The sequence below is a fragment of the Ctenocephalides felis genome, unplaced genomic scaffold (genome assembly GCF_003426905.1).
Source record: "Ctenocephalides felis isolate EL2017-DRISC unplaced genomic scaffold, ASM342690v1 CF-g0.4_SCAFFOLD_01170, whole genome shotgun sequence".
In the NCBI taxonomy this organism is placed as follows: Eukaryota; Metazoa; Arthropoda; class Insecta; order Siphonaptera; family Pulicidae; genus Ctenocephalides; species Ctenocephalides felis.
The window spans coordinates 3,268,852-3,294,544 of NW_020537324.1; the positions used below are offsets into that span (position 1 = coordinate 3,268,852).

Here is a 25,693-nt window from a genome sequence, read left to right on the forward strand (position 1 = left end):
AAAAAAGCAAAACATGTATTAGTTATATTTATATATAATTCTCCAATAGGCTATTTCTATTTGATATCTATATATATATAATATGAAGTGAAAAGCTAATAACAATACAACTTGATATCATGCTGACCTGTATGGGTACCGATCCCGGACCAATGCACCTTAAAATTATAATTGCGTGGAAAAATCTCAATTTTTTTTAAGACTCATCACTTTTCATTACACCAAAATAAAAATAACGAAACTTTCGCCAAAATATTTGAAATTATTGGTGTCATAGATATTGATATTTATATTTTTATATTCATATTTATTTATTACCAACATGGTTCCATGATCTGATATATGATACTAGTGATTATACGTATTTAATTAATTTCAAACTATTAAATTTTGTTGAAAAATTATATATATTCAGATTTTTCATAATTTATTCAAATTAAATATTCAAAAAACATGATGTTCAAACATAGGTATACAACGTTTAGAAATTCTCGTATATAAAGAATTTCTTCAAAGTTTTAAATTGTCCCAATCATTTATAGGTGCTCGTAAATCATTCTTAAGTGACAATGCTTGAAATGATTATTGTTTTCAGTCATTTATCACTTTTTCTGAACGCCAGGTAAGAAGTTCTACTTCCATACCTTGTACAAGAACATTGTGGTCGCTCGTTTTCCGCGTTCTGACAGCATAACACATCGACAATTACCCGTATTTCTTTTATGAAGTAAAAAAAACTGTACTTTTAAGTGAGCACTTACGTATTTTGAATACGAGGCAGTTATACAGAGAAATATTCACGGGAAAATGAATCTAAACTATCTACGAGATTGTTGAAATACAACTAGGTAATAAAAAGAATAAAACTTGTTGTGAAATTAAAAACTAGAAAACTGATGTAAATAATTTTTATACAATGTATTAAAAATTAGAACAATTGAACAAAACTAGAAATTATGTTTTCATTTGCAGAGAGTTTGCAACAAAAAATCATATTCATAACTACGATTCAATAATCCCAAATCATTTGCTACAATAAGCGGATCCTAATTCATTAAATTTCTTCTAAGTCGGGAAATAAAATTTTTATAATTAATTTATTAATATAAATTGATCTGGACTATGAACTTATTCTACTCTATCAAAACAGATGGATTTAGTTTTGATGATTACGAAGTTATCAAAGTAGATTATTGTATAAGCAAGTTGCGTAAACAAAATTTAAATGAGATTTAATTTTTATTTTCAAGTCATTGTAAATGGTAATTTATTGCGCAAATTGTATACGTTGACCAACACATTTAGCAATGGGTAGTAGATTTTAATGGTATCATATATTGGTTATCTTGTGTGTAAATTTAATTTCATGCCTTCATCAATTATAAAACCTATATTATTTTCATTTTAATTTGATGACAAGTTTACCAGAAAATTTCATTACCTATGATATGATGTATGATATACTATGATGTGTAAGTTATCCACAACGAACGATGCAATTTCTTCAAAGTTGAAATGAGCTTTATAATTGAAATTAAATCAACTAAATCGATTAAGCACCTGAATACCTGTTCGTTCGAGATCGATTTCAGTTAAAGCACGTCCGTCATCGTGCACATTTGTGGGGCAGATTGTAAGCGATCGAGTTGCGCGAATTTGCGGAACACCATTGACACGGCTCGATCGAAGATCGCAGAACCGAGAACGGTGCCGATGTACCGTTCTTTCATCGCAACTCATGTTAAGGAATGGAATGGAATGCCATGACGGCTCTCTCCCTTTCCGACGCTCGCAAATGTGCGAACCCGCGGGAAATGGTTAAGTCCTTCGAACTTACTCATCCACATGCCGATGAATATGACGTATAATGATAATAATAGATGGTAGTCTGATCGAAGGCAGGTCCTATGGCGTGAGCACCACCACGATTAAATGATTTTACCCTTCGGCGTTATTATTCCCATTACCACTATTTCCCCACCCCATTTTTACACTTTTTTCATGTACTTTCCGAACTTCTGATTCCATGCTTCTTGATCCTTTGCTTCGGCTTTCAGTTCTTTGTGTTTTCTCTTCTCGCGTAAGTCGTCAATCATCTGCATTCTTTTTCCCCCATTCTTTTAATCCTACTATTGTACCTTCTTCTACGTCGTTTTCAAAATGGGTCCGATCCAATTACCTTTTTTTTCAGAATCCTGCTCAGTAGATCCTTCTTCACCCACTCTTCTCAGGACTTCTTTATTTGTTACCTTGACTGTCTACTTTATCTACTCTATTCGCCTCCAGCACATTTCATAACTCTCCAGGTAGTTCTTGTAGGCCTTTCTCATAGTCCATGCTTCTGATCCTGGCACTTTATTCCGTGTTTTTCGCAAGGCAAAATTTGTATATAATATTATACTATATAAATATAATAATAATCATCCTCATGCCAACACAGAACTAATCCTTTTCTATCATCTAAAGTTACGTTTTTCTTCAAAATATTTATATCACAATAGAATTATTGTAGATAAGTGCATAGTACAGTTTAATTTATATTATAAAATTTCATATCGTGACTTAGAAGAAATTTAATAAATTAGGATACGCATATTGCAATTGACGTACTGTTTTGAATTATTTTGATGTGATTATAAATATTTTTTGTTACAAACTCTGCAAATGAAAAAATAATTTCTAGTTTTATTTTATCAATAAATTTTCAGCTATAGTTCTATTTAAAATTTCTAATATACAGTACAGAAATTATTTACATCAGTTCTCGAATTTTAAGTTCATAACATGTTTTATTATAGTTCTCGAGTTTTAAGTTCATAACATGTTTTATTACTAACTTTGAATTAATTATCTTCTTGAAAAGAAAAAATGAAATAGTATAATAATAATAGAAATGCTGTAAATAAAAATATAGAATGGTCTAGAAATGCAAATATATAATTATATAAGCCTGAGCAAAAAAAGCTATGCTAATATAAAACTAAAACGACTTTAAGCCTAATAAACAACATCTTAGTCCATGACATATTGTTTGAATAATGTTAATATATTATAATATATTAAATTTTTGGATTTGAAGTTAAATAAAGTCTTGAGATGCTTTGGGGAAAAGTATAGAGAATAAAGTGCAAAAATAATTGTAGCATAAATTGCACAAAAATAAATTTTAGTATTAATGTTAATGTATTATAATATATTAAATGTTTTGGATTTGAGAGAAAGTATAGAGAATAGAGTATAAAAAAAAATATGGTTAAATAAATATTAATTTAGAAACAGTTAAAAGGAATCCTTAAGATAGCTTTGAAAATAAAATAGAAATTCTCCATGAAAAGTTGTAGGCAGTTTATTAGCAAAATATCGTTTGAAGTTTGTACAGAGAGATTAGAATTCCTGATCAACTAAAAAATCGCAAAAGTTTCCATAAGTTATTTTTAATTCTGAAAACTAGATAAAATCTCAAATTTGCGTATATCTCCGAGCAAAGATTTAATTAACATAAAATTTACATTTCACTATCAATTTTCTATCACAAGATTCAATGAAATTAAATTTTTATCCGAACAATGTCCACTTTGCATAAAACATATGTCTCGGCTCTCGGGCCGATCCTCTCGGGCACTTCGCACGCCCGACTTGTGCCTCCGCAAGAAGTGTGTCAATAGAAATGGAATTTTTCATAATTTATTTTCATGGCTTGTATTCGTGCATTTCTCTGAAGTCGAACTTCAGAAGATCGCACCAATGCACGTCACATACGGCAATAGTTATAAATATGCATGTTTTCTTTGACTTTCACCTTTATTATGTCTTGTTTAGAGGAATCGGATGCTTCTGGTTTTGAATTAGGGCAACAGGTATGCTGTAAAGGTTTGTTTTGATCTATTTTAGTAGAAAAGAGTTGAAAGCATAAAAACTTGGGAATAAACACATTTTGATAGAAGATAACGGAAAAGGCGCAGATATTCAAAAAAATACACACACATTTTGAAAATCAAAAATACACGAATACTTTTGATTTCAAATTCCTACAAACGCTGCTTTATGAAAATAAAACTGTGCGTCTCTATAAATCTGACTTATAAGTTGTATTTATTCATAAGTAAATAAAACCTGATTTTTGTATTAAAAATGAACATAATTCCGTTCCGACTAGTAAAAGCTGTCAGGTGAGAACGCGCATATATTACCGCATTAATATACCAAAAAAAACTTGTTCCAAACTCTAATCTACAGTTCAAGGCCGATTATTTGATTCATCTGATGATAATATTTGATATTTGTCCTCTCGAATAATTAGATATTGATCTGTTTGTGATTCTATTATTACGTCTTTGAACATTGATCAATACATTTGTATCTAGATTGAATTGATTTGATGATTTTAAGGTCAATCGAATTATATAAACAATATCTTTCTGGCGTATGTAAGAAATCAGATAAAACTTTCTTCCACGTATCATAGCAAATTTTCGATAGATAAAAATCTTTATAATCGAAATATATTAAATATTTGTAAAAATGCATAAAATAGTCAAACACTTGACGAAACATTTGGCACTTATTTGGCTGACTATAAAGAAACGATTGAGAAAATGCCAATGGAAGATCAAATTTTGTCTTATATATACACATACTTTTGCAATTAATATTCATAAATAAATTAATAAGCAAATTAATAAATAAATAATTCTTAAGATGAGTTGTTGCCAATTATGTGCAGAATGCAAGCAATAAAAAAAGGCACGCCAAATTAATTGTAAAAACTTTTAGTATATTAGTTCGTTAAAATGAATATATTTGTTTTTCTTCTTTTTACTTAATTTTCTTATTTACTTTCACATATGTAATGCATTATTTGATGTCGTAAATAAAACACTCACATTAATATGCGTACAAGCGGATGTCGTCAATCATCCAATGAATAATATAAAGATTTAGCATACATAAATCTTTATACAAATAAAACAAATCTTACGATATATTCTTATTATTTTATTTCAATCACATACCGCGTTTATTAAGACCATCCGAAGAAGCTTTTGATGAAATCGATTATTGTGTCAACATCAAAGCCTAAATTTTCCAATTTATCAATTAGAGCCAAAATTTCTGGAGAGTTTTCTACAAAATCGATAATTTTTTGAAAATCAGTAGATTGAATGCGGGTCATTAGATTCTGGAAGTCCTCGCTATTGTCCATTTTGTCGAAGAATAAGATCATAAAATCGGTTAAAGGTAACATGTCCTTAATTTTATTCACCAATTCCTTGAGACCACCTGTGGAAATTGGAATTTCATCGTTGTAATTGATGGATCTTGGTTCCAAGGTCTGGAGACCTAAATAGTCAGCAATTTTGTTCAAAAGCTCTACAATGTCCAGGCCGCTTTCCTAGAATGTAATGAAATTAAAAATTAGATAAAAGCCTGTTTTAAAAGTATCAAATGCAAATTTAGATTGCATAGCTATTAGTTTATTAAAGAAACATATGTATGTGATATAAACGATTTTTATAAATTAGTCACCATTGTAAAATATATTGCAATCTATTTTTAATTTAATAATGATAAATTCATTTAAGAAATCTTCAAATATGTTTACTTAAAAAAACATTACCTGTAAATAATCCAGAATTTCCAAAATATCCGGATGTTCGACAGCATACTTCCAGGCTTTGGCAAATTCATCCGATTTCAGATATTCGTATGCCTCTTGCACTTCGGAATCGTTGTCTAAATATTCTTGCACAGTATTTCTAATTTGTTCAAAGGGAATAAGATCTAGAAAGTCCTGAAGATCGTCCTGTAAGGAACGTTGTTCGAGAGAAGGTAACGAGTGCGCAAAAACTGCACAAAATCCAGTTGCTAGGAAGAAGATGATTCGCAAATGCATCTGCAACGACAGAAAACAATAGTGCTGTGGTAAAGCATAAATTCGAAATTATATATGCTTGTAAAGTATAATATTTTTGCACTCATATTAAACAGCACTAGTCTATTATTTTTTTTATTTTTGCAAAAGCTTTTCGCTCCTGTACCTTGTTGTGTGACTTGAACGCGACTTATGTCAGGATTACAATACACAGGATGTCGTTGATGTAAGTCCATTTATAGGGCCGCCTATTGCGGACTTTTAAAAAGATCTTAAGAACACTTGATATGTCGTGATATGTTTTAAGTGGCAATCCTTATTGCACTTCAAACGATATAGATATACGTCATCATTTTAATTTGAACTATTTTATGATTTATGATATCGTTAATTTTATGTACAAACTATGGCAAATAATAAGAGAATGAAAACATCGATGTATAAATGCGTAGAAGGCTATTTTATAACTCTAAAGTTCTTTTCTCACTGCGAGTTATTATTAACATTTTCGCTCCAAGTGTTCTATATTATTACCTGCTAAATAAATTTTCTATCATTATTTACTTACTTATTCAAATTTCTACATGTTTTCAATTAATTCAATTAAAATATATCATCACAAATCTGTTCTAGAAGTATCTATAAATCAGATCGTGATAAAAGCGAACTGAAAATAAATCACTTATCTTACGAAACTGATACCAAATATTTGAACCGATTACGAGATATCTTCAAATTTTAAAAATATATCAGTTTATCTAATTGTATATAAAGAACGCAAATTCTGAAAAAAATCAGTTGTGATCATTTAGTTGTCAACTATACAAGGTAAGAATATTACTAATATATATTGAATTGTAGCTTATTTTGAAAAAGCTACAAAATTATCATTTATTACAGATGAAAGTTATCGCTATTCTGTGCGCCGTCATCGGCCTCTCTTACGGGTTTACCTTACCTGAACCCACAAACAGAGGTCTTGTACAAGATGTAGATGACTTTTTGGCTCTGATCCCAGTTGACAAAATAACTGCCATCGTCAAGGAATACATTGCCAATGACAAGGAAGTGCAACACATTGTAGAATACTTGAAAAGTGACAAATTTGAAGTCATTGTTGTCAAAATCGCCGCCGTCCAAGAAATCAAAGATTTCGTCCACTACTTGGAAGGCAAAGGTTTGAAAGTCATCGAGCTCTTGAACAAGATTGCTGAACTTTTGGGTCTGCCCACCATCCCAACCAGAAATGCACCAACCACCCGTGGATGGCGTGACATGGCCGATGAAATCATCGCCCTTTTGCCCTTGGACAAAATCGTCGCCACTTTCTACGACAAGATGGAGAACTCTCCTGAATTCGCCGAAGCTTTCCAAAAGATTGCTGACTCCTATGATGTATTCGCCAAGATCGCCAAATTCCCAGAAGTCATTGAATTGGCCAACCGTCTCCGTGAATTAGGTGTTGATGTAGATGCCATTATTGATTTCTTCAAAAGCTTCTTCGGATGGTCTCGCCAAGCCCGTGAAACCCGCGGACTTGTACAAGATGTTGATGATTTCTTAGCTCTCATCCCAGTTGACAAAATCGCCGCCATCGTCAAGGAATACATTGCCAATGACAAAGAAGTCCAACATATCGTAGAATACTTGAAAAGTGACAAATTTGAAGTCATTGTTGTAAAGATTGCAGCTGTCCAGGAAATCAAAGACTTCGTCCACTACTTGGAAGGAAAAGGCTTGAAAGTCATTGAGCTGTTGAACAAAATTGCTGAACTTTTGGGTCTCCCAACCATCCCAACCAGAAATGCACCAACCACCCGTGGATGGCGCGACATGGCCGATGAAATCATCGCGCTATTGCCTTTGGACAAAATTGTTGCCACTTTCTACGACAAGATGGAGAACTCTCCTGAATTCGCAGAGGCTTTCCAAAAAATTGCTGACTCTTATGATGTATTCGCCAAGATCGCCAAATTTCCAGAAGTCATCGAATTGGCCAACCGTCTCCGTGAATTGGGTGTTGATGTAGATGCCATCATTGATTTCTTCAAAAGCTTCTTTGGATGGTCTCGCCAAGCTCGCGAAACCCGCGGACTTGTACAAGATGTTGATGACTTCTTAGCTCTCATCCCAGTTGACAAAATCGCCGCCATCGTCAAGGAATACATTGCCAATGACAAAGAAGTCCAACACATCGTAGAATACTTGAAAAGTGACAAATTTGAAGTTATTGTTGTCAAGATTGCAGCTGTCCAGGAAATCAAAGACTTCGTCCACTACTTGGAAGGAAAAGGCTTGAAGGTCATCGAACTGTTGAACAAAATTGCTGAACTTTTGGGTCTCCCAACCATCCCAACTAGAAATGCACCAACCACCCGTGGATGGCGCGATATGGCCGATGAAATCATTGCCCTCTTGCCTTTGGACAAAATTGTTGCCACTTTCTACGACAAGATGGAAAACTCACCTGAATTCGCCGAGGCCTTCCAAAAGATCGCTGATTCTTATGATGTATTCGCCAAGATCGCCAAATTCCCCGAAGTCATCGAATTGGCCAACCGTCTCCGTGAATTGGGTGTTGATGTAGATGCCATCATTGATTTCTTCAAGAGCTTCTTCGGATGGTCTCGCCAAGCCCGTGAAACCCGCGGACTCGTTCAAGATGTTGATGACTTCTTAGCTCTCATCCCAGTTGACAAAATTGCTGCCATCGTCAAAGAATACATCGCCAACGACAAGGAAGTCCAACACATCGTAGAATACTTGAAAAGTGACAAATTTGAAGTCATTGTTGTCAAAATCGCTGCCGTCCAAGAAATCAAAGATTTCGTCCACTACTTGGAAGGTAAAGGATTGAAAGTCATCGAACTTTTGAACAAAATTGCCGAACTTTTGGGTCTCCCAACCATCCCAACCACAAGCGCACCAGCCACCCGTGGATGGCGCGACATGGCCGATGAAATCATCGCCCTCTTGCCTTTGGACAAAATTGTTGCTACTTTCTACGACAAAATGGAAAACTCACCTGAATTCGCCGAGGCCTTCCAAAAGATCGCTGACTCCTACGATGTATTCGCCAAAATTGCCAAATTCCCAGAAGTCATCGAATTGGCCAACCGCCTTCGTGAGTTGGGAGTTGATGTAGATGCCATCATTGACTTCTTCAAGAGTTTCTTTGGATGGAACTAAGTAAAACTTGTTGTAAACTATGATTAAAACATTATTGTATTTTATTATTTTAAATACACTTTGTTAGCAAAAATATTTAATTGTTTCTATATTGTAGCTACATAAATCTCTTTCAGGTTAATAATAATTTTTCACTTAATATAGTTGCGAAAATTTACAATGATCTATTGCAATTTTATCATTCTTTCATAGGTTTCTTAATAGTGATTTTAATAGTGATTGATTAATTAAAATTGACGGTGTGTTTACATGCTAAATCTTAAATGCAGTCCTCCTTCTAGCTGGCGCAACCGGGACCAGCTTAGAAAAGGCGCTGTGCCTAACCCAGACACCCACGGCAGTCAGCGGCAAATGCTATAAGCGAAACATGTGCTATATCGAAATACATTGAAAGTGTAAACGAACACGATTATGTGACGTTAGATTGTGACAAAGTTATGGGAAATGTCAGCGCCAAGGATTTACATGGCAAAGGGAGCAGAAAAAATGTCCATTGGAAATCTGCAGGTATTTAGTGTACACTTATTACTCTAAATCTAAGTTTATTAATTAACATAGGATTTAACCAGACTGACGAGCATTTTAGCTCGTACTCTAACGCACCTATTTTTAGCGCGGTATGCAGTATTGTGTATACTAGTCAATTTATAAACTATGTTCCACATTACCAGCCGATAGTTGTCTCACTTGTAAATGTATTATTGGATTAATGTATGAGGAACTATTGTTTAAGTAACAGTTTTTCTAATTATATAATATTATTAGACATAAAGAATAAAACTTTTCAATATACTAGGTTTGGCTTGTATATCATGTCAATTAATCATTATATGTGATTAAAATTCTTGTGTATATGTACATAACTGTATATATACTGTGTATATATATATATATATATATATATATACATAAACATATATATACATTACCTCCTTTCTTTTTATTTTTTCAAAAAAAATGTCATTTTAGATATTTGCTCTCTAAACGTTTTCTACGTCTCTGAGATCATTAAAAATTTCAAATTTTAAATAAATGTTTGATACTCTGAGTTACAAGTGTGCATAGTATATATACATTAAAAAACATTATTTAAATTTCTTAAAAATGTATGTTTATTGTATGTTTAGATATTTTGCATGTATACGTTAATCGTCTGTGTCTGTAAATAAATATCTTTTCTTGATAAATTTATGATGTTTGGAAAATCGTGTTATGTCTATTCCTGAATTTATTATTTGTAAAACCAATGCTATAAAATTTGTCTAATTTGCAGAGCATCCATCTCCGCCCGGGAAACCTTTAATGATATCCGATGTCGAAGGGAGTAACGTGACTATGTGCTGGGTGCCCCCAAGATCAGATGGAGGTGCCCCATTAACAGGATATATTGTTGAACAACGTATCACTGGTTCACCACATTGGACCAGTGCCATACCAGCCACTGTATCTCAACCAGAAGTAACACCGCAAGGTAAAAAATAAAAAGGAGAAATGACATTAACATGTCGACAATCGCTAGAATAATATTCATGAATCACTCTTTATAAAATTTATAAGATTATATATACCAAATATTATACGACTACAAATGTGATTTGTTAAATTGACACTTTTAATAATTATAATATTTATCTAGGTTTAGAGCCCGGAAGGCGGTATCAATTTCGCGTGGCGGCGGCGAACGCCACTGGATATTCTGAATTCAGTGAGCCCTCGGAGCCCCTGACCGTGACCGTGGGAGGGGCTGTTTGCGCGCCCGCATTTTTGGCGGAACTGAGAGACGCCACTGTGTCGGAAGGCGAACGAGCCGAATTCGAAGCCCGCGTTCTCGGAGTTCCTGCACCGACAGTGGCTTGGTTCAAAGACGGTTTCGAAATATTCAGCAGCCGACGTGCTAGAATAACAACAGAGGTAAGATTCGAAAATTTTGGTAAATAGCTGTTTGTATAATCATGTTTGAAGAAATTTGATTTGAGAATAATAGCAGTAAATTAGATTAGATAGAGGAGTTATATTTTATTAAGTCGTTGATAAAACGACATGTAAATTGTTATGATCATATTATTGGATTGATTGGAGAATATAAATTAGAGCCACTAAATTAATTAAAATAAAATTAGAGTACATTTCATTAATGAGTCAACAGAACTCTAAAGAAAACACTCAAGATAATAGTATTGTTATTAAGGCGTCAATGATTCAGTAGTTATATCTTATCAAATTGTTTATATGTCCTAATTACATTTCTAATTTTTTTTTCTAATTATCGATTGTTGAAATGATATTTTGAAATTTATACGTCTCACAGTCTGTATAATCCATGCTAAATGTTTACTAAACTATATAAAAATCCCAATTCCGGACTGTATTGTATACAGTCAAAATATTAAATAGTTTTATTATTTAAACACAAAAAATACAGTTGATTTTTTGCATAAACTGCAATAGATTTTTTTTTTCATTTTTTAAGTTTAGTTAAAATAATTTTTTAGACATTGCGGTCGTTAAGAGTGATTTTATAAAATGAATAAATAAATTGTTTAACTGCCTATGTACTAGATTTGCATTTTATTATCAGGTATATTTCCTCATAAAAGTTTTCAATATCGTTAATTTTAGGAGAATCGCAGTGTTCTGACAATACACCAAACATCATTAAACGACGAAGGTGAAATCAAATGCACGGCCACAAATCACGCCGGTCACGCCGTCACTCGCGCTCGCCTTCGCGTCGAAGCACCGCCGGGCGTGCGATTGCCCCGGCGCTACGAAGAGGGACTTCTGTTCGAGGCCGGAGAATTAATGAAGCTAAAAGTGGCGGTCGCTGGACGGCCGGAACCTAGAATCACCTGGACGCATGATGGAGAAACCATAGTCAACGGTACAAGAATCGAGGTACACTTATATTTACTCATTGATATTTCAATTCATTTTTTAAATTTATTTCTAACAATTTAGATAGAGTCCGGGGTGCCGGACTCCGCATAAAAAACGCATCGCGTGTCGATCGCGGTGAGTACAGGGTACATGCAATTAATCCTCTCGGGGAAGATTCAGCAGCATTTTTAGTAACGGTGACTGACAAACCACGACCTCCCGGCAAACCTGTTGTTACAATGAGTCTCGGAAAATCAGCGACTCTGACCTGGCGTGAGCCAGAAGACGACGGCGGTTGCAAAATTGGCAATTACATTGTTGAATATTTCAGAACTGGTTGGGACGTTTGGCTAAAAGCTGCCGCAAGCAGGCAGCTTACAGCCACTTTAGGAGATTTACTTGAAGGTTCGGAATATAGATTCCGTGTTAAAGCTGAAAACCCATACGGTCTTAGCGAACCAAGCCTGCCTTCAGAACCTTTATTCATCCCCGATCCATTCAGGGGTATAACTAAGGTACAAGAAATTAAAATTCCTTCAGATTTAGATGCGCCACCGGTTGCCCCGAGAAGAAAACGTGCTACGACATCCGCGTCGTCGTCGAAGAGTTCATTAAGCGAAGATAAAGGAGTTCAAACTCCTATAAACAAGGATAATAGTATTGTCATGGCCTCAAAAAGTCCTGTCACAGATGTAGGAATACAAAAGTCAATAGCTGTTAATTTATTCGACAGATCTTCTGTAACGCGTGAGCTGTCGTATGGAAGTCCTGATACAGTTTATAAGAAAAGGCTTTCGGCAAATCTGAATGAAGAAGAACATGTTGAAGAGATACAAAAATCAGAACTCACAGAACTAAAAAAGCCTGAAAGTAATGGAAATAGTTTATCGCCGAATGTAATTAGAGAACCTTCTTCACCGAGAGAAAATGATGATGAACTGCAAGGAAGTTCTGAATTCATGCTTGTATTATATCCTGATAAACCCGAATCATTGCAAAATAGAGGTAAGAAATAAGCTGTAATATGTCAAGTCGTCAAAGTTTGTTTTTTTTATCAAATATTAGTGAAATGGTTTTAAAATATGTATTATTCTCACCAGGTAATCAATATGAATTCGATGATGATGATTACGGAGCTCCGCCAACACTTTCCCTATCTAATCCGGAATTGGGCACCAGGCCTCCAGAAATGCCGATGTTACGCTACGCCGTCAGTTCTACTGAACTCTTATATGAGCGTGCGATGGCTAGATTTTATCGTGCAGCTGAAAAAGAAAAAAATCGAGAATTATTAAGGGCGGGCAGCGAACCCCAGACTTTAGGAGAAGTTCAAAGAAGAGGATCTTTAAGAAGAAAACCATCTGGTGCTGAGCAACAGAAACTTTTGCAGATGCAAGAGAGAAGATTAAGTTTAAAATTAGGAGATGAACTGGAATTAAGAGCTAGTCCAACACCCAACTTAATCACAGGAATTGTTTTGAATGGTGTAGTTGAAACTTCAGAAAATCCAACCGAAAATGATATTAAAGACCCCGAGGAAAACAAAAGATTTATCAGAGATCATTCTGTAGAGGAAGATTATACAGAAAGTACAGCTTCTTCGGATAGTGAATCCCAAGATGAACGTTTTAAATTGTTATTCAAAAAAATAAAAGAATTAGACGATGATGAAGAAGACACTTATCATCCTAGATCAATGCTTCCTACAAATAATAATTCACAAGCGGCAGAAGTATTAAATAAATTGGCACCGCTTCCTGACCCAGACTTTGTACCGAAACCTATTCTGAAACCACAGCCTAATGATAAATTAAAGACACCGCCAGCAAAACCCGAACGAAAAAGCTTAATAAGTAAGCCACTAAATGATGGATTGCCACAAATTAACGTAGTCCCTCCAGAGGAGAAAAAAGAAATAGCAAAACCATTGGACAATGTGCAAAAGCGTAAACTGGAATTGAGACAAAAGTCCGAGGAAGAAAATAAGGTTGTTATCGATCATTATGCGGATTTAGTGAGACAAGTTAGTACAAGCAAGAAACAATTTGATTCGAATGACGGATCAAATTACACGGAATCTTTGAAAAACAATAATGTGATATCAGAACAAAGCAATGTTGTATCGATTGCAGAAATAAAGGAACCGCTTATTAATCATAATACCAATAATAAAAATCTGATTAGAAGGCAAAGACCCCTATCTAAGGATCGTACAAGCACTGTAGATGATAATAAAAGAAATCGAGAAATTTCTAAAGACAGAGTAAACGTTAGAGGTCGAGAACATTCAAAAGATAGAGATAATCTTAGAAATAGAGGCAATTCAAAAGACAGAGGAGTATCGAAAGATAGAACAGTCAGTACAAGAATTTCCCGATATGAGGATGTAAAACATATAGAACGAAATAGAAGTGAATCCAGATCGCCTACAAGACAAATAAAAAACAAAACTATCACCACAAACAGTAGGGTAAGAAATCCGTCAAAGACGAGAAAACGAAGTGAGTCAAGATCTCCAACAAGACAAAAAGAAATAATATATCAAAATACCCCTTTGCATAATGAGAGATGGCAGGCAAAAGCTGACAATGTTTCCCAAGCTGTTGCTGAAGCAAACGTGCGTTCTGTATTTGCCTATCTCACAGATTTAGCAATGTTTCTATTGGCCTGTTGGTTATACATCTTCAAAGATGCACGACTTGCTATTCCAATTTTAGCACTTATGATCTACAGACAACTCGGAGAGGAGCTGCAAAAAAGAATGCCGCAATGGATCGTTAAAAAATGGCAAAAGTGAAATAAATTATATATGGATTACGATAGGTAATACCTCAGACAATACTTAGTCATAAAGTCATACTTTTCAGTTTTATCATATCTACTGCACAGACGTCTTCATGTATCTATTACAATATATATATATATATATATATATATATATATATATATATCAAATTCAAATTATTAAAAATTTTATTTACAACAATTATTTATTAAAATTATTTATCCGATTACATTGTGTGCATAGAAATATCGAATAAATGCTTATAATCAAGGCCACAGTTTATTAGGTATTGATTTTTCTTTAAATATTAAAATATATTTAAATTATAATATATCATATATAATTATAATATTTAATTAATATGTAATTACTCTATGGTGTATTTTTAATAAACTTTAGCAATAAATATAAACATATTTATCTATAATATGATTTATATATAAATATACACACATATATATATATATATATATATATATATATATATATATATATATATACATATAAATATTTTTCTGATATGTAAGCATATTATTGAATATATGCATATAATGATATAGAACTCAAATATATTTATAAATAATAATATAACACTATATAAAACTGCAATAAAATATTTTTATATATCACTTATTCATTATATGTATACATATATATTTAAATGCGATTTAATATTTTCATAATATTCTATGTAATATAATTTAGTGCAATGCACAGAATACGAATTAAATTTAATTACAAATGCATAAGAATGCACTATACAAATAAAAGTAATTTTTTAATATATAGGACTGAATTATAAATTAAATTTCATCTTTATTTGGGACCCAAAAGAAATCTTGTCTATATTTCAAACAAGGAAACAAATATATGATTTTTCAGTTCATAATCCTTCATCATAAGCCTTAAGATATATAATCTACCTATTTCTTATAAATTAACAGTGACATCTTGATCGTTTTGGTAAAGTAAAAGTGGCATTTGGTTGCAACTTGTGTAGTTGGGAATATTTTTAAGATTATTTTCAGAATTTATAGTCTCAGGTGAAGGATTTGATAGAATATTTGTGGCATCAGATGAAGATGCAGAACTACTACTTTTGGATAAACTAGAAGAATTCCAAATGTGACTGCCATCGGGTATCATATCATCACTTAGGGAGATATCTGCTAGAATGCCACTCTCTGGAAAAAAATGTTATGTAGAATTTTATATGATGATTACATAACCTGCCTACTGTAAAATAATTGTATTTAATCAGCTTGGTAACCTATAATCTAAATTATTTATTTATTCATAAACAAGTAAATGATTGTTTCACATCATTAACTTATCTATTCGTACCTGTTGAACATTGGCTGTTCAGCGTGGTAGACCTGTGATGTGCCTTCGGGCTCTTGTGCTGCTTTCCGATGACGCAGACCGCGGTTGCCCCTAGCGACCGCCTCACATGCGAATCCGTCGTGTTCGTCCGAGAAGCGGTGGAGCAGGCGCTGGAACTATTGGCACTTGAGCTGGAGCCGGAGGACGACGCACTGCTGCTGCTCACAGATATAACTGAGTGAGGGCGTTTGCTTACTCGCAAACTGAGCTCGGAACATGTGGAACTGGAAATCGAATTGCGGAATCTAGGAGCAGCTGGGAAAGATAAGTAGTGATGTCACAATTATGCATGTAAATCAAATAAAAAACCGTATTTCCGATGTAGTGTTAAAAATCACATAACTCACAAACTCAAAATTATTATCGGGTACTCGATTAACTGGTAAACCGACTAAACACCTATTACAATTCTACGCAAAATAAATTATCGTATATATATACTACCAATCGCTTAAGACAAATGTCTTTAAGCTTACAATTATAAAAATAATAATAGTATTATAATATTTTATTTACTTTTGCTTAGCTGGGCAATACTAATAGACCTGTCACTAATCTGATCGCAACTGGGACGGATATCCAAGCAGGGTTTGTTACCAATCCCCATGGAAGACATCTCAGCCAAGCGAACCTCTAAAACCAAAAAGGAACCTACTTGTAATAAACCAATAAAATATAAAATACCTTGTCTATAAATATTCCTTGCCTCGATTTCTTAACGCTTGTTTCCACAACAACTGTGAAATTTCTTCAGTCCAAGCCTTTTTAACATCTTCAGACATAGACTGTAAGGTAAAAGTATCGTTCGGTTTGCGTTTTCGGAACCAGATCTCAAACTTGGTAGAACTGTCGCCTATTCTAGCAGTGAGACCGATATCCGATGTTTTAATACTATTTTTATAAATGTACAGGTCCAAATTCTAAAAAAAAAATAAACACAAATTGTAAAATATATTGTTAATTTTAGATTTGTATTTATAAACTTACTTTGTGATCAGGAAATCTTCTAGCCTTGCTAAACAATATCAAGTCTTCGAATAAGAATACTTGTCTCATAGACTTCTTTCCGCTTTTGCCTTCCCATACTAGAAATTCATTTTGCCTCAAAAGACGCCCCTGCTCTTTAACATTTACCTATAAAAATGACATAACACATTATATTATTACATAAATCAGTACAACAAGAACATTATTCCTAGTAATTTCTAGTGATGTGTCTGGTTCTAATATTTCTCTTCTTACATCGCACTCTCGTAAAGAATCCATAGCCAGCAAATCATTTCCGTGCCTCAATTGGAAACGAACCATTTGTTCGGCGTTTTTAAGATCGTCTAGATCAGCAGAATTTTCAGAACCTTCTGGAGCAACTGCTTTCATAAGTTGCTGCAGCAATAAAGCATATTTCCCCATCCGTTGGACTGGCTTCAAAAGGTAACTTGCAAGATCCATCTTATCGCCCAATTCTAGTTGCTTACTCTTCAGAGGAAAAAAATTAATACAATATTTATTTTATTAAAATTAAATTAAATTAAATTGGTGCCCAGTCTAATAAGTTTTTTGGTGTGTTTAGTTTTCTATTACCTTAAAAAATGAGCTTCCATATTCCGACATAAGAGAATCCGATTTCGGTTTATTTTTATTGTACAGAGCATACAAATAAAATTTCTTCTCGTGTCTCAAAAAGGATCTTCCAATCTGTAAAGGATTATTCTCACATCGTTCCAACTCGCGCAAAAAATGTTGATTGTGAAATTCATAGATTTTTTCAACATTTCCAAAAACAACATTTCGTTGTCCTCTCAAAGCTTGCGGTATATCATCTCGCAAAAGTTCTGGCAGATAATGATCTATTATGTAGTCCAAGGATTTGACATAGTCGCGCTCCGTTTGAATCATTTCTCGTGTTATTAAAAGCAAAGTTCTGTAAAAAAAAGTTTTAATAAATATTAAAACATACATAAATACGTTGCTTAAATCGAATACCAATAATCTTTCTACTCACTTGTAGGTCTTGGGATCAATGTCAGTAGCTCCGGGCAAATCGTTAATATCGGGCAGGTCAATGTTAGAGGCGTGGCAATGCAGGTGGCTATTGACCTCCAACGGACCTCGGGGTTTAGGCGTCGAAGTCTGAGGTTCGAATGACTCATCCTCGAGTTCGTCGGTACAATTGCTAATAAACAACAGGTTAAGAAAAATAATATGTAATATTAACAAACTGAAAAATTATGACAGAGGTAAAAAAAAGCAATAAACTGGACACATACAAAACTTAAAATATTAAAAATTAAAGAATAAAAGATCAAAGGTCAAAGGTAATAAAAAATGTAAGTACGATGTATAATTTATATTGTTATTACCTCATAGGACATCCTTCACTTCCATCAGCTCTTTCTTGATCAGGATCACTGTAGCATCTGCACGAACAAGACCTATCCAAAGCTTTTCCATTTTTCGGCGCACGATCTTCACAGTTAACACAAGCTCCTATACCAGAATCTCCACCTCGTTCCTCATTTTCGATATCCCATTCACTAGACTGACTTATTTGTTGACTATTATCTTTGTTCTTCTGTTGATTGTTTGGATCTGTTTGGTTAGAATTTGTTGTTGAAGTGAGAGAGTGGTTGATGCGAATCCTGGCGGATTCTTCAAGCCTTTCCCGAGCTGCTTCCAGGCGGGTCGAGAAGTCCCGCATATGGGCGCGGAGGGCGAGTACCGTACTCTGAAGGGGCGTTCTTTTGGCTGCTTCTTCACATAAATCTGCTCCTCGATCGAGCTGACGCTAAAAGAAACCAAATAAATCAACTTGAATAAGGATTCTCATGAGGAAAAATACAGCTTGACGATAAATAAATTTGGTATGATTATTTTACCATCGAAATAAAATAAAACTGCTCAAAATCTTGTTCCTGCCTCTTAGCATCTTGATTGTTAGAACTATTTCCTGAGATGTAGGTCTGTAGCATGTCTTCACCCGAATGACGCATCCACGATAATACCTGCAAATTTTCAGTGATTTTTCGATATCATGAATAGCATTCAAAATAATTCAGCTAATAATTTATCTCCACCCTAGTGAGTGATTATCTAATTAAGACTAAGCAAGGACCATAGACCACGAGCAGTGCTTCTGTCTTTCATTAAATTATCATTAAAGGTATTTAGAATTACTTAAACGTAATACTAATATAGATTTACATAACGTAAAGATTTATTAGATAATAAATTACTTTTTACATAAAAAAAAATCGAAAAACTCTTAAATTCAGCAAATTGCTTTATTATTCATCGCATTACATAAATTTGATACCGATTCGAATTGCTTACAAAGTACTGGCAATATAAGTACGGAACGAGCAATAAACGATAATAGAGTTCGAATAATCCAATAAAACGATTACCCTCAATTCGCTCTCGCATTCCATCACAAACAGTCGCCAATTTTACTTTCGCCACTGCCGAAAACAAAATCAACAATATAATTCGATTTGAAGTAACAATAATATAACACTTTCCCTGCTGCTATTCGCATCACCGCAATAAATTGAACTCGTTCTAATGGTAATATAATCAGAAAAAGCATAAAAAAGACGTTGTAATTTTATAACTCTACATATTCTACATAACTTAATATATGTTGTATATGTATACAATTTACATCAAAGGAAAATAATGAAACACCCCAGAAGTTCTCTTGAATTACTGTTAATAATTATCTGTTTTATCCTTAAAAAGACTATTCTGAATCCATATTTATTTTTATCACCAACCTCGTCTGTTTCGTGTTCCAAGGCTTGTTCCCTAGCTAATTCTCGTAGCCTTTCTCTCCGTCTCTCGGCCAGCATCTCTAGCCCCTGGCAAGCTCGTTCAATTTCAGCTGCAAGACGTCTCGCAGCCACCAGAGCAGCCGCAACTTCATCACTAGAACCAGCAGACGCTCCGTGTGCCCGTCCAGCCAGCTGGGCCAGAAGCCCTGGTGAATCACGTCGCAAAGCTCTCAAAGCCGGACAAAGAAGAGACCGAGACAATGCACGATGTTGGCGATGAAGCGATTTACGAGTTACTGTTTTACCTGCCGACAAAAACATTCTCATAATAATGTACATCAAATATTTATCATTCTGTCTTTTTACCATTGTGTTCATCAGTTGTATTGCATTCTTTGGCTTCACTCATTAGCCTTCTGCCAGCTTCGCAGCACCGTTCACGAAATGCTTCATATTCCCTGAAAAATCGAATCCATTCGCGCTGATCATGTCTTGCTGAACCACCACAACGTTCCGGGGTCTGATGGCTGGGTAAGTATTGACTAAGTGCATGGCTATCCAAACATCTGTAACACTTCATAAAAACAAAACATTGACGTTGCAGCATTATGATTTAGTACCTAAAATGTTAGTAAATAGTTACTTGAATACGACTGCAAGGTAGCAATGCGGGTTGTTCATTCCTCCATGATGGTTGAGCATTATTTTCATCTCCGTTGGGTTCCCATGTCAGTACTATTTGAGCTGGAACACGTGCTCCTAATAGCAACAGAGAAGTGTCTAAAAGTTCCCAAATACGTTGATCATGCTCGCCAGTTTCATCAAGCAGCACTAAAACTGCTATGCCCCGCTGTAGACTGTCTTCACTAAAATTATAGAAACATTTAAGAATTATCAGTAATAGAAAGAAATACGCCATATATTTGGTTATTATTAAAAATAGTACCTTGGTAATGAAGTGTAGTATAAGAGCAAAGTAGCAACTTCAAAACAACTCAAACCAGCACGTGATAATTCAGAAGCATCAACTATAACAAGTGGCCGACCTGATATATCTCGAGTTCCTGCAACGATATTAAATAGATCGCAGGTTTACCAAAAGAAAAACAATCTCAATATAATGTATGGCAATCCATTACATCGAATATTTAATCTATACAATGTATCCTTTATAGAATTGAAAATGAATACGGAATTGTTATTCGATAAAATTATCTCTCTGTACAAATGTGTTACAACAAGTTTTTGTCTAAACATACAACATTTGCATAAAACTATTTGCATATATTTTAATTAAATAAAAACGTCAAATAAAATAATTATACAAATTTTCTAAGCAATCGATGATAATGCCACGAAGTTTGTGAAAGCTGACGACATTGCGGAAATATCGCTGAGCTTGTCTGCTTAACTGCAATAAGTACAAAATGTATATAAATTGGATGTAGCTAAAAGCTATTTTGCAAAGAACCATTCGATAGTAAAATATTATAATTAGATTGTACTAAACCGATTCTAAAATAATAGCCCGTTGTTGTTGGATCGTGTACATTTTATTGGTGTTTCGAATCGATTTGCAACACGAATGAGATCCTCTACAACAAATATTTCTTATTTGAAACAATAAAATACATATTAAATAAAGTTCTTATGTGGAATGGCGTTTTGGTGCTTGTGTGAAAAATAATATATTTAAATAAGAGTAATGTAAATTGAACATAAAAACCTGCGGGTAATTTCTCTAATGCTCCAGAAGCAAGCTCATAAAATCAATGAGATGAGATTTCAAATAAAAACGAATCAACAATTTTGTAAATATCTTGAAAAAACTTTGATACCTATAAACTTGAATGACTATCAAAATATTATTTTTTTAAGACTACACTATATAAATTTTACAAAATATTAAATTTAAAATTAAAAAATAATTATTATTCTCAAATTTAATATCCGGTTCCCTAATAATAGAAAACATCATTAAAATAATATATTTATTATTAGATATTAATATTTGGTATCGTGGTATTTAAAATATTTTTACGGTTTATAAACTTTTATTTAGAACAATTTGTATAGATTCACTATTCACTATTCACTATTCACTATTTTTTTCAGCTCACCTGGAAATGTTATTCCACAAGTTAATAACTTTTCGGACAAATCTTTAATAGCCTTCGGCGGGACAACATCATGCGGTAGTTTTGTCAGCATTCCTATTAAAAAATAAAAACAAATTTTTAGACGATACACTCTACTTCAAAAATAGATAGTTTATACAATTTTTTTAAATCGTAATTTAAAATGGATCAAGTTAATTAATCAACGACGACTTAAGCATAATAAAAGTGATCACACATAATTTAAATGTTATACAACCATTGTTTAATGTGATAAATCATGATCAATTATCATATAAAAACACAATGTAATAATTATAAATGTTTGCGCTCGCATGTCTCGTTAATTTAATTTTCAATTGACAATAAAGATGTTTTAATTACTTTTTTCGCGGCCGCGGTTGCGGTCGTCCTCATTAACTAACGGACGGCCGCTTGAAATCTTGCATGTTCCCCGGTGGACAGATACAAACTGGCGAACTGGCGAAATATTCATCTTTCCAAAGAAAGCGATCGAAAAACGCTTTATGCTATATGACACAAATCACATGTATCGAAAGTAAAATGTATATTTTGCAAAACTCATATTCGCTTTATAATTAAAAGCGTTTTATGGGACAAATGAAAGTATATTTTCGCCAGACACCACAAAGTCTGCTTCGATATATAGAAACCGGATAATGATCGGTTTGGGAATCAGGTATCAAGCAAAACGGCTCAGGTGAAAACAAAGGAGAAAATATTACGGAGTCCGAGATAATAGATGCCCGACATTGTAGGTCAACAGTAAAAAAGTGCCATTTTTTACTATTTTCTTCATACCGGGACATTAGTGTCCTAAGGTGATCTTTTTATATTTACGCACGTACTTTTTGCTCGAGTATAATGCTTATATGGTTCAATGTCGATTATAATCGAAATCTGCTTACAATTGGTAATGCAGAGATTTTTAGTACCAAGAAACACATTCAGACTAACAGCGGTTCCATTAAAAATGCCGATATACGTAAATTTGGAATTAACAGTTTTTTTTTATAAAATGCATGAATAAAAATCTCCATTTTGTTTGCTTTATTCTTTCTAGAGTAACGCACGAATTTCAGTCCTCGTATTTTTAAATTTATAGTCAAACCATTAAATATTTATTTGTTGAATATTATAATATATAAAATAAAAATTCGTTTTGTAAACATGCTCAAAGCCTCGGTGAATCTTTTATTCTAAAATACAAATCTTTGTTTTTGGTAACTCTAGTATTTTTTATGAGCTGGTTTTGTAAACATGCTAAAACCCTCAATGAATACCTTACTACAAAATGTGAATTTTAAATTTATCTTTAATAATGCACGGTGCAATGACTTGACCTATAAACCGTCTAATTTTTACAATGACTTTCGAACAGCACCGACACAGAACACAAAAATGATTTGCGTGCAGTATAGATCTTTTCTGGAAGTGATTTGATCGGTCGCGTGATCATCGCGAGTTCGCGAGAGATAGGAAGAGACAAAATACCGGTCTTTAGTTGATCTACAGCACTTTCCGATATATTGGGCGGTCCGCCCGTGCCACTTCGAAGGGGGCCCTGCAGCTCCTAAAGTGTCCCTTGCTATTAAGTTATTATCGTACGTGACTCTCGTCAAAACACTCTCGAATCTTTATGTTTCTACCCCTTCCAGAAAAAATCACAGCAATCACTTGCGCCGGCTGCAAATTTCGATTCTATATAATTAAAGACCAAATTTCTACCGATCTCTTTTGAGAAATAAATGCGCATGTTCACGAAATGACTTTTTGATTTAATATTTTAAAATATTCAATATAAAAAACGCTAGATTTACCAAGCAATAATATTTAATTTTAGGTAAAAACTAATTTATTTATAAAAATAAAAATTCATCGGGGAAATGATCATGTTATTTTACTAATATGATATTGGAATGATAATTCAAATTTTCTACTCATTGATGATCCATTCTCAAATTTCTAAAGTTCATATCCAGAAATAGCAAAATCGTAAAAACTGCTCACGGACCGGCAATCTAATTTCAAACCTGACCGACAAATAATAACTAATACACGACGTGACTTGCCGTCTGGTAGGTATATCACAATAATTTAATTCAAATAGAATCACAATCAACATAAGTGCACGCCATCGTCCGAAGACTTCTTGAGAGAATAGAGAAATTCTTCAATCTCGATAGGTTGCGTGACAACATGCGTCAAGGTCGTGGGATTTCAACAGCTGGGGAAATAAATCCAAAAGCCGCAACTTAAAAAATAATAATTTGAACAAAAAGTAATAGTTCAATGAAATCTTTATTAGGCGCATAGTATTCAAATTTTGTGCAATTATAAATGATCGAAAGCTCACTGAGAATTTTCACTGAAAATGCAAGAATCACAGCAACCTTTGACCAATTTTCTTGATATTATTTGGAATGAAAAAGTTGCCATGAAAAATTACATCCTGATTTGATCCGGATCATCATCAGACCAAGAGCAAAATACCATAGGTTAAAAAAGAGTGCAAAGTGTTTATTTATATATATTTCTAGAACATATATTTCTACGAATCCTAATATAAATTTGGTTATATCAGAACTGCTTACCCGTCATGGCAGACAGACGTTTATTAGGCAGCTCCTCATCCTCATCGCTGTCGATATGCGGTATCGATCCGCCCAGGGCAAACACCGCACCCGCAAGTTCTGAGCTCTGTTGATCTCTTCCTTTCTCCTGTATTGTCTCCTTGCATTTGCTATCTTGATTATCCTTATTTGGTACCGTATATTCTCTACATCTGCAGACCGTGTTATCGGTCTGCGACTCGGTGTTCGCATTATTACCCATCCAGGATTCGTAACACCTTCCGCAGAGTGGACAAGGAAATGCTAGGGCTTCCAACGGGGCTCTCTCGACCGCGCGTTCGACCGTTATCAAGAGGCCGCGCAACAGATCGGGCAGCACGTCCATCTGTAAGCCGAGCGAAGAGTCCGGCGTGCCCGGTTCTAACCGCCTGAAAGGAAAAGTAAAGGTAGAGAAAATATGTTTTCTATCATTTTATCTATATTTTGTTATTACCTGGAATGAATTTCCCTATCGGCGCCGCGCCAGATCAATGCCAATTCGACGACATCCGAAGATTGGTGCGTCGCCTGGTCTCCAACTGAAGAAACGTCACAAGGACGGACGCAGAGGTAACAGTCACCGGTCCGTGTCAGATATGAAGGGTCTAATTCGCCCAAATGAAGTGCCAAACCGCCACGATACAGGGTTACTGGCCATCCGCTAACGACTACGCCTCGGATCTGAGAAAAAAATAGATAGGTTAAAAAAGCGAGTAAAATCAATACGAAAAGGTAAAATTTCAAATTTTTAAAATTGAGATTGAAATTGATTGGTGTTTTATCACCCAAAAAAGTGCTAGAGATAAATCTTATTCACTTGATAAGGTATCATTATATGGCCGAGTTTATAACATCAATATTATTAAATGAATGAATCGCATTCTACTCGCAAACAGCAGGTTATTAATTTATGATTTATTGCATACACAACACGCCCAACGTCATTCACAGTGCTAATGATAAATACTAATTGCATACAGCAATATGACATGTTACTGCACATTCTAGGAAACAAAGGTATTTGCATGCTTGTAATTAAATTGTGAATGAAAAGACTCATTTCCAGA

At 34.1% G+C, this 25,693-nt stretch overlaps 4 protein-coding genes across 4 annotated transcripts in view; 2 read left to right on the plus strand and 2 right to left on the minus strand.

Moving 5' to 3' along the window:
- Nucleotides 1–5,020: 5,020 nt before the first annotated feature.
- Nucleotides 5,021–5,893, minus strand: LOC113365989 (protein G12-like). The gene is made up of 2 exons (XM_026607535.1): nt 5,618–5,893; nt 5,021–5,392 (listed from the first exon to the last, which is right to left on the minus strand). Exons 1-2 carry the CDS (start codon nt 5,891–5,893, stop codon nt 5,021–5,023), a joined length of 648 nt encoding a protein of 215 aa, XP_026463320.1.
- Nucleotides 5,894–6,664: 771 nt separating this feature from the next.
- LOC113366724 lies at nt 6,665–9,136 on the plus strand. The gene is made up of 2 exons (XM_026608378.1): nt 6,665–6,700; nt 6,773–9,136. The coding sequence occupies exon 2, from the start codon at nt 6,773–6,775 to the stop codon at nt 9,059–9,061; it is 2,289 nt and encodes a 762-aa protein (XP_026464163.1). The 5' UTR covers nt 6,665–6,700; the 3' UTR covers nt 9,062–9,136.
- Nucleotides 9,137–9,412: 276 nt separating this feature from the next.
- On the plus strand, nt 9,413–14,819 carry LOC113367925. The gene is made up of 6 exons (XM_026609497.1): nt 9,413–9,568; nt 10,335–10,532; nt 10,698–10,972; nt 11,681–11,961; nt 12,018–12,943; nt 13,039–14,819. Exons 1-6 carry the CDS (start codon nt 9,499–9,501, stop codon nt 14,733–14,735), a joined length of 3,447 nt encoding a protein of 1,148 aa, XP_026465282.1. The 5' UTR covers nt 9,413–9,498; the 3' UTR covers nt 14,736–14,819.
- A 707-nt stretch (nt 14,820–15,526) lies between these two features.
- Nucleotides 15,527–25,693, minus strand: part of LOC113366766 — a gene marked incomplete at its 5' end in the record, with an annotated part of 114,013 nt that continues 103,846 nt past the window's right edge. The window contains 17 exon segments of the mRNA XM_026608420.1: nt 15,527–15,907; nt 16,068–16,361; nt 16,623–16,739; nt 16,813–17,026; nt 17,094–17,240; nt 17,349–17,582; nt 17,688–18,027; nt 18,109–18,279; nt 18,467–18,891; nt 18,983–19,108; nt 19,880–20,181; nt 20,243–20,450; nt 20,520–20,742; nt 20,823–20,940; nt 21,997–22,089; nt 24,609–25,015; nt 25,081–25,307. Coding sequence (XP_026464205.1) covers nt 15,654–15,907; nt 16,068–16,361; nt 16,623–16,739; nt 16,813–17,026; nt 17,094–17,240; nt 17,349–17,582; nt 17,688–18,027; nt 18,109–18,279; nt 18,467–18,891; nt 18,983–19,108; nt 19,880–20,181; nt 20,243–20,450; nt 20,520–20,742; nt 20,823–20,940; nt 21,997–22,089; nt 24,609–25,015; nt 25,081–25,307 — 3,900 coding nt within the window. The 3' untranslated portion in view covers nt 15,527–15,653.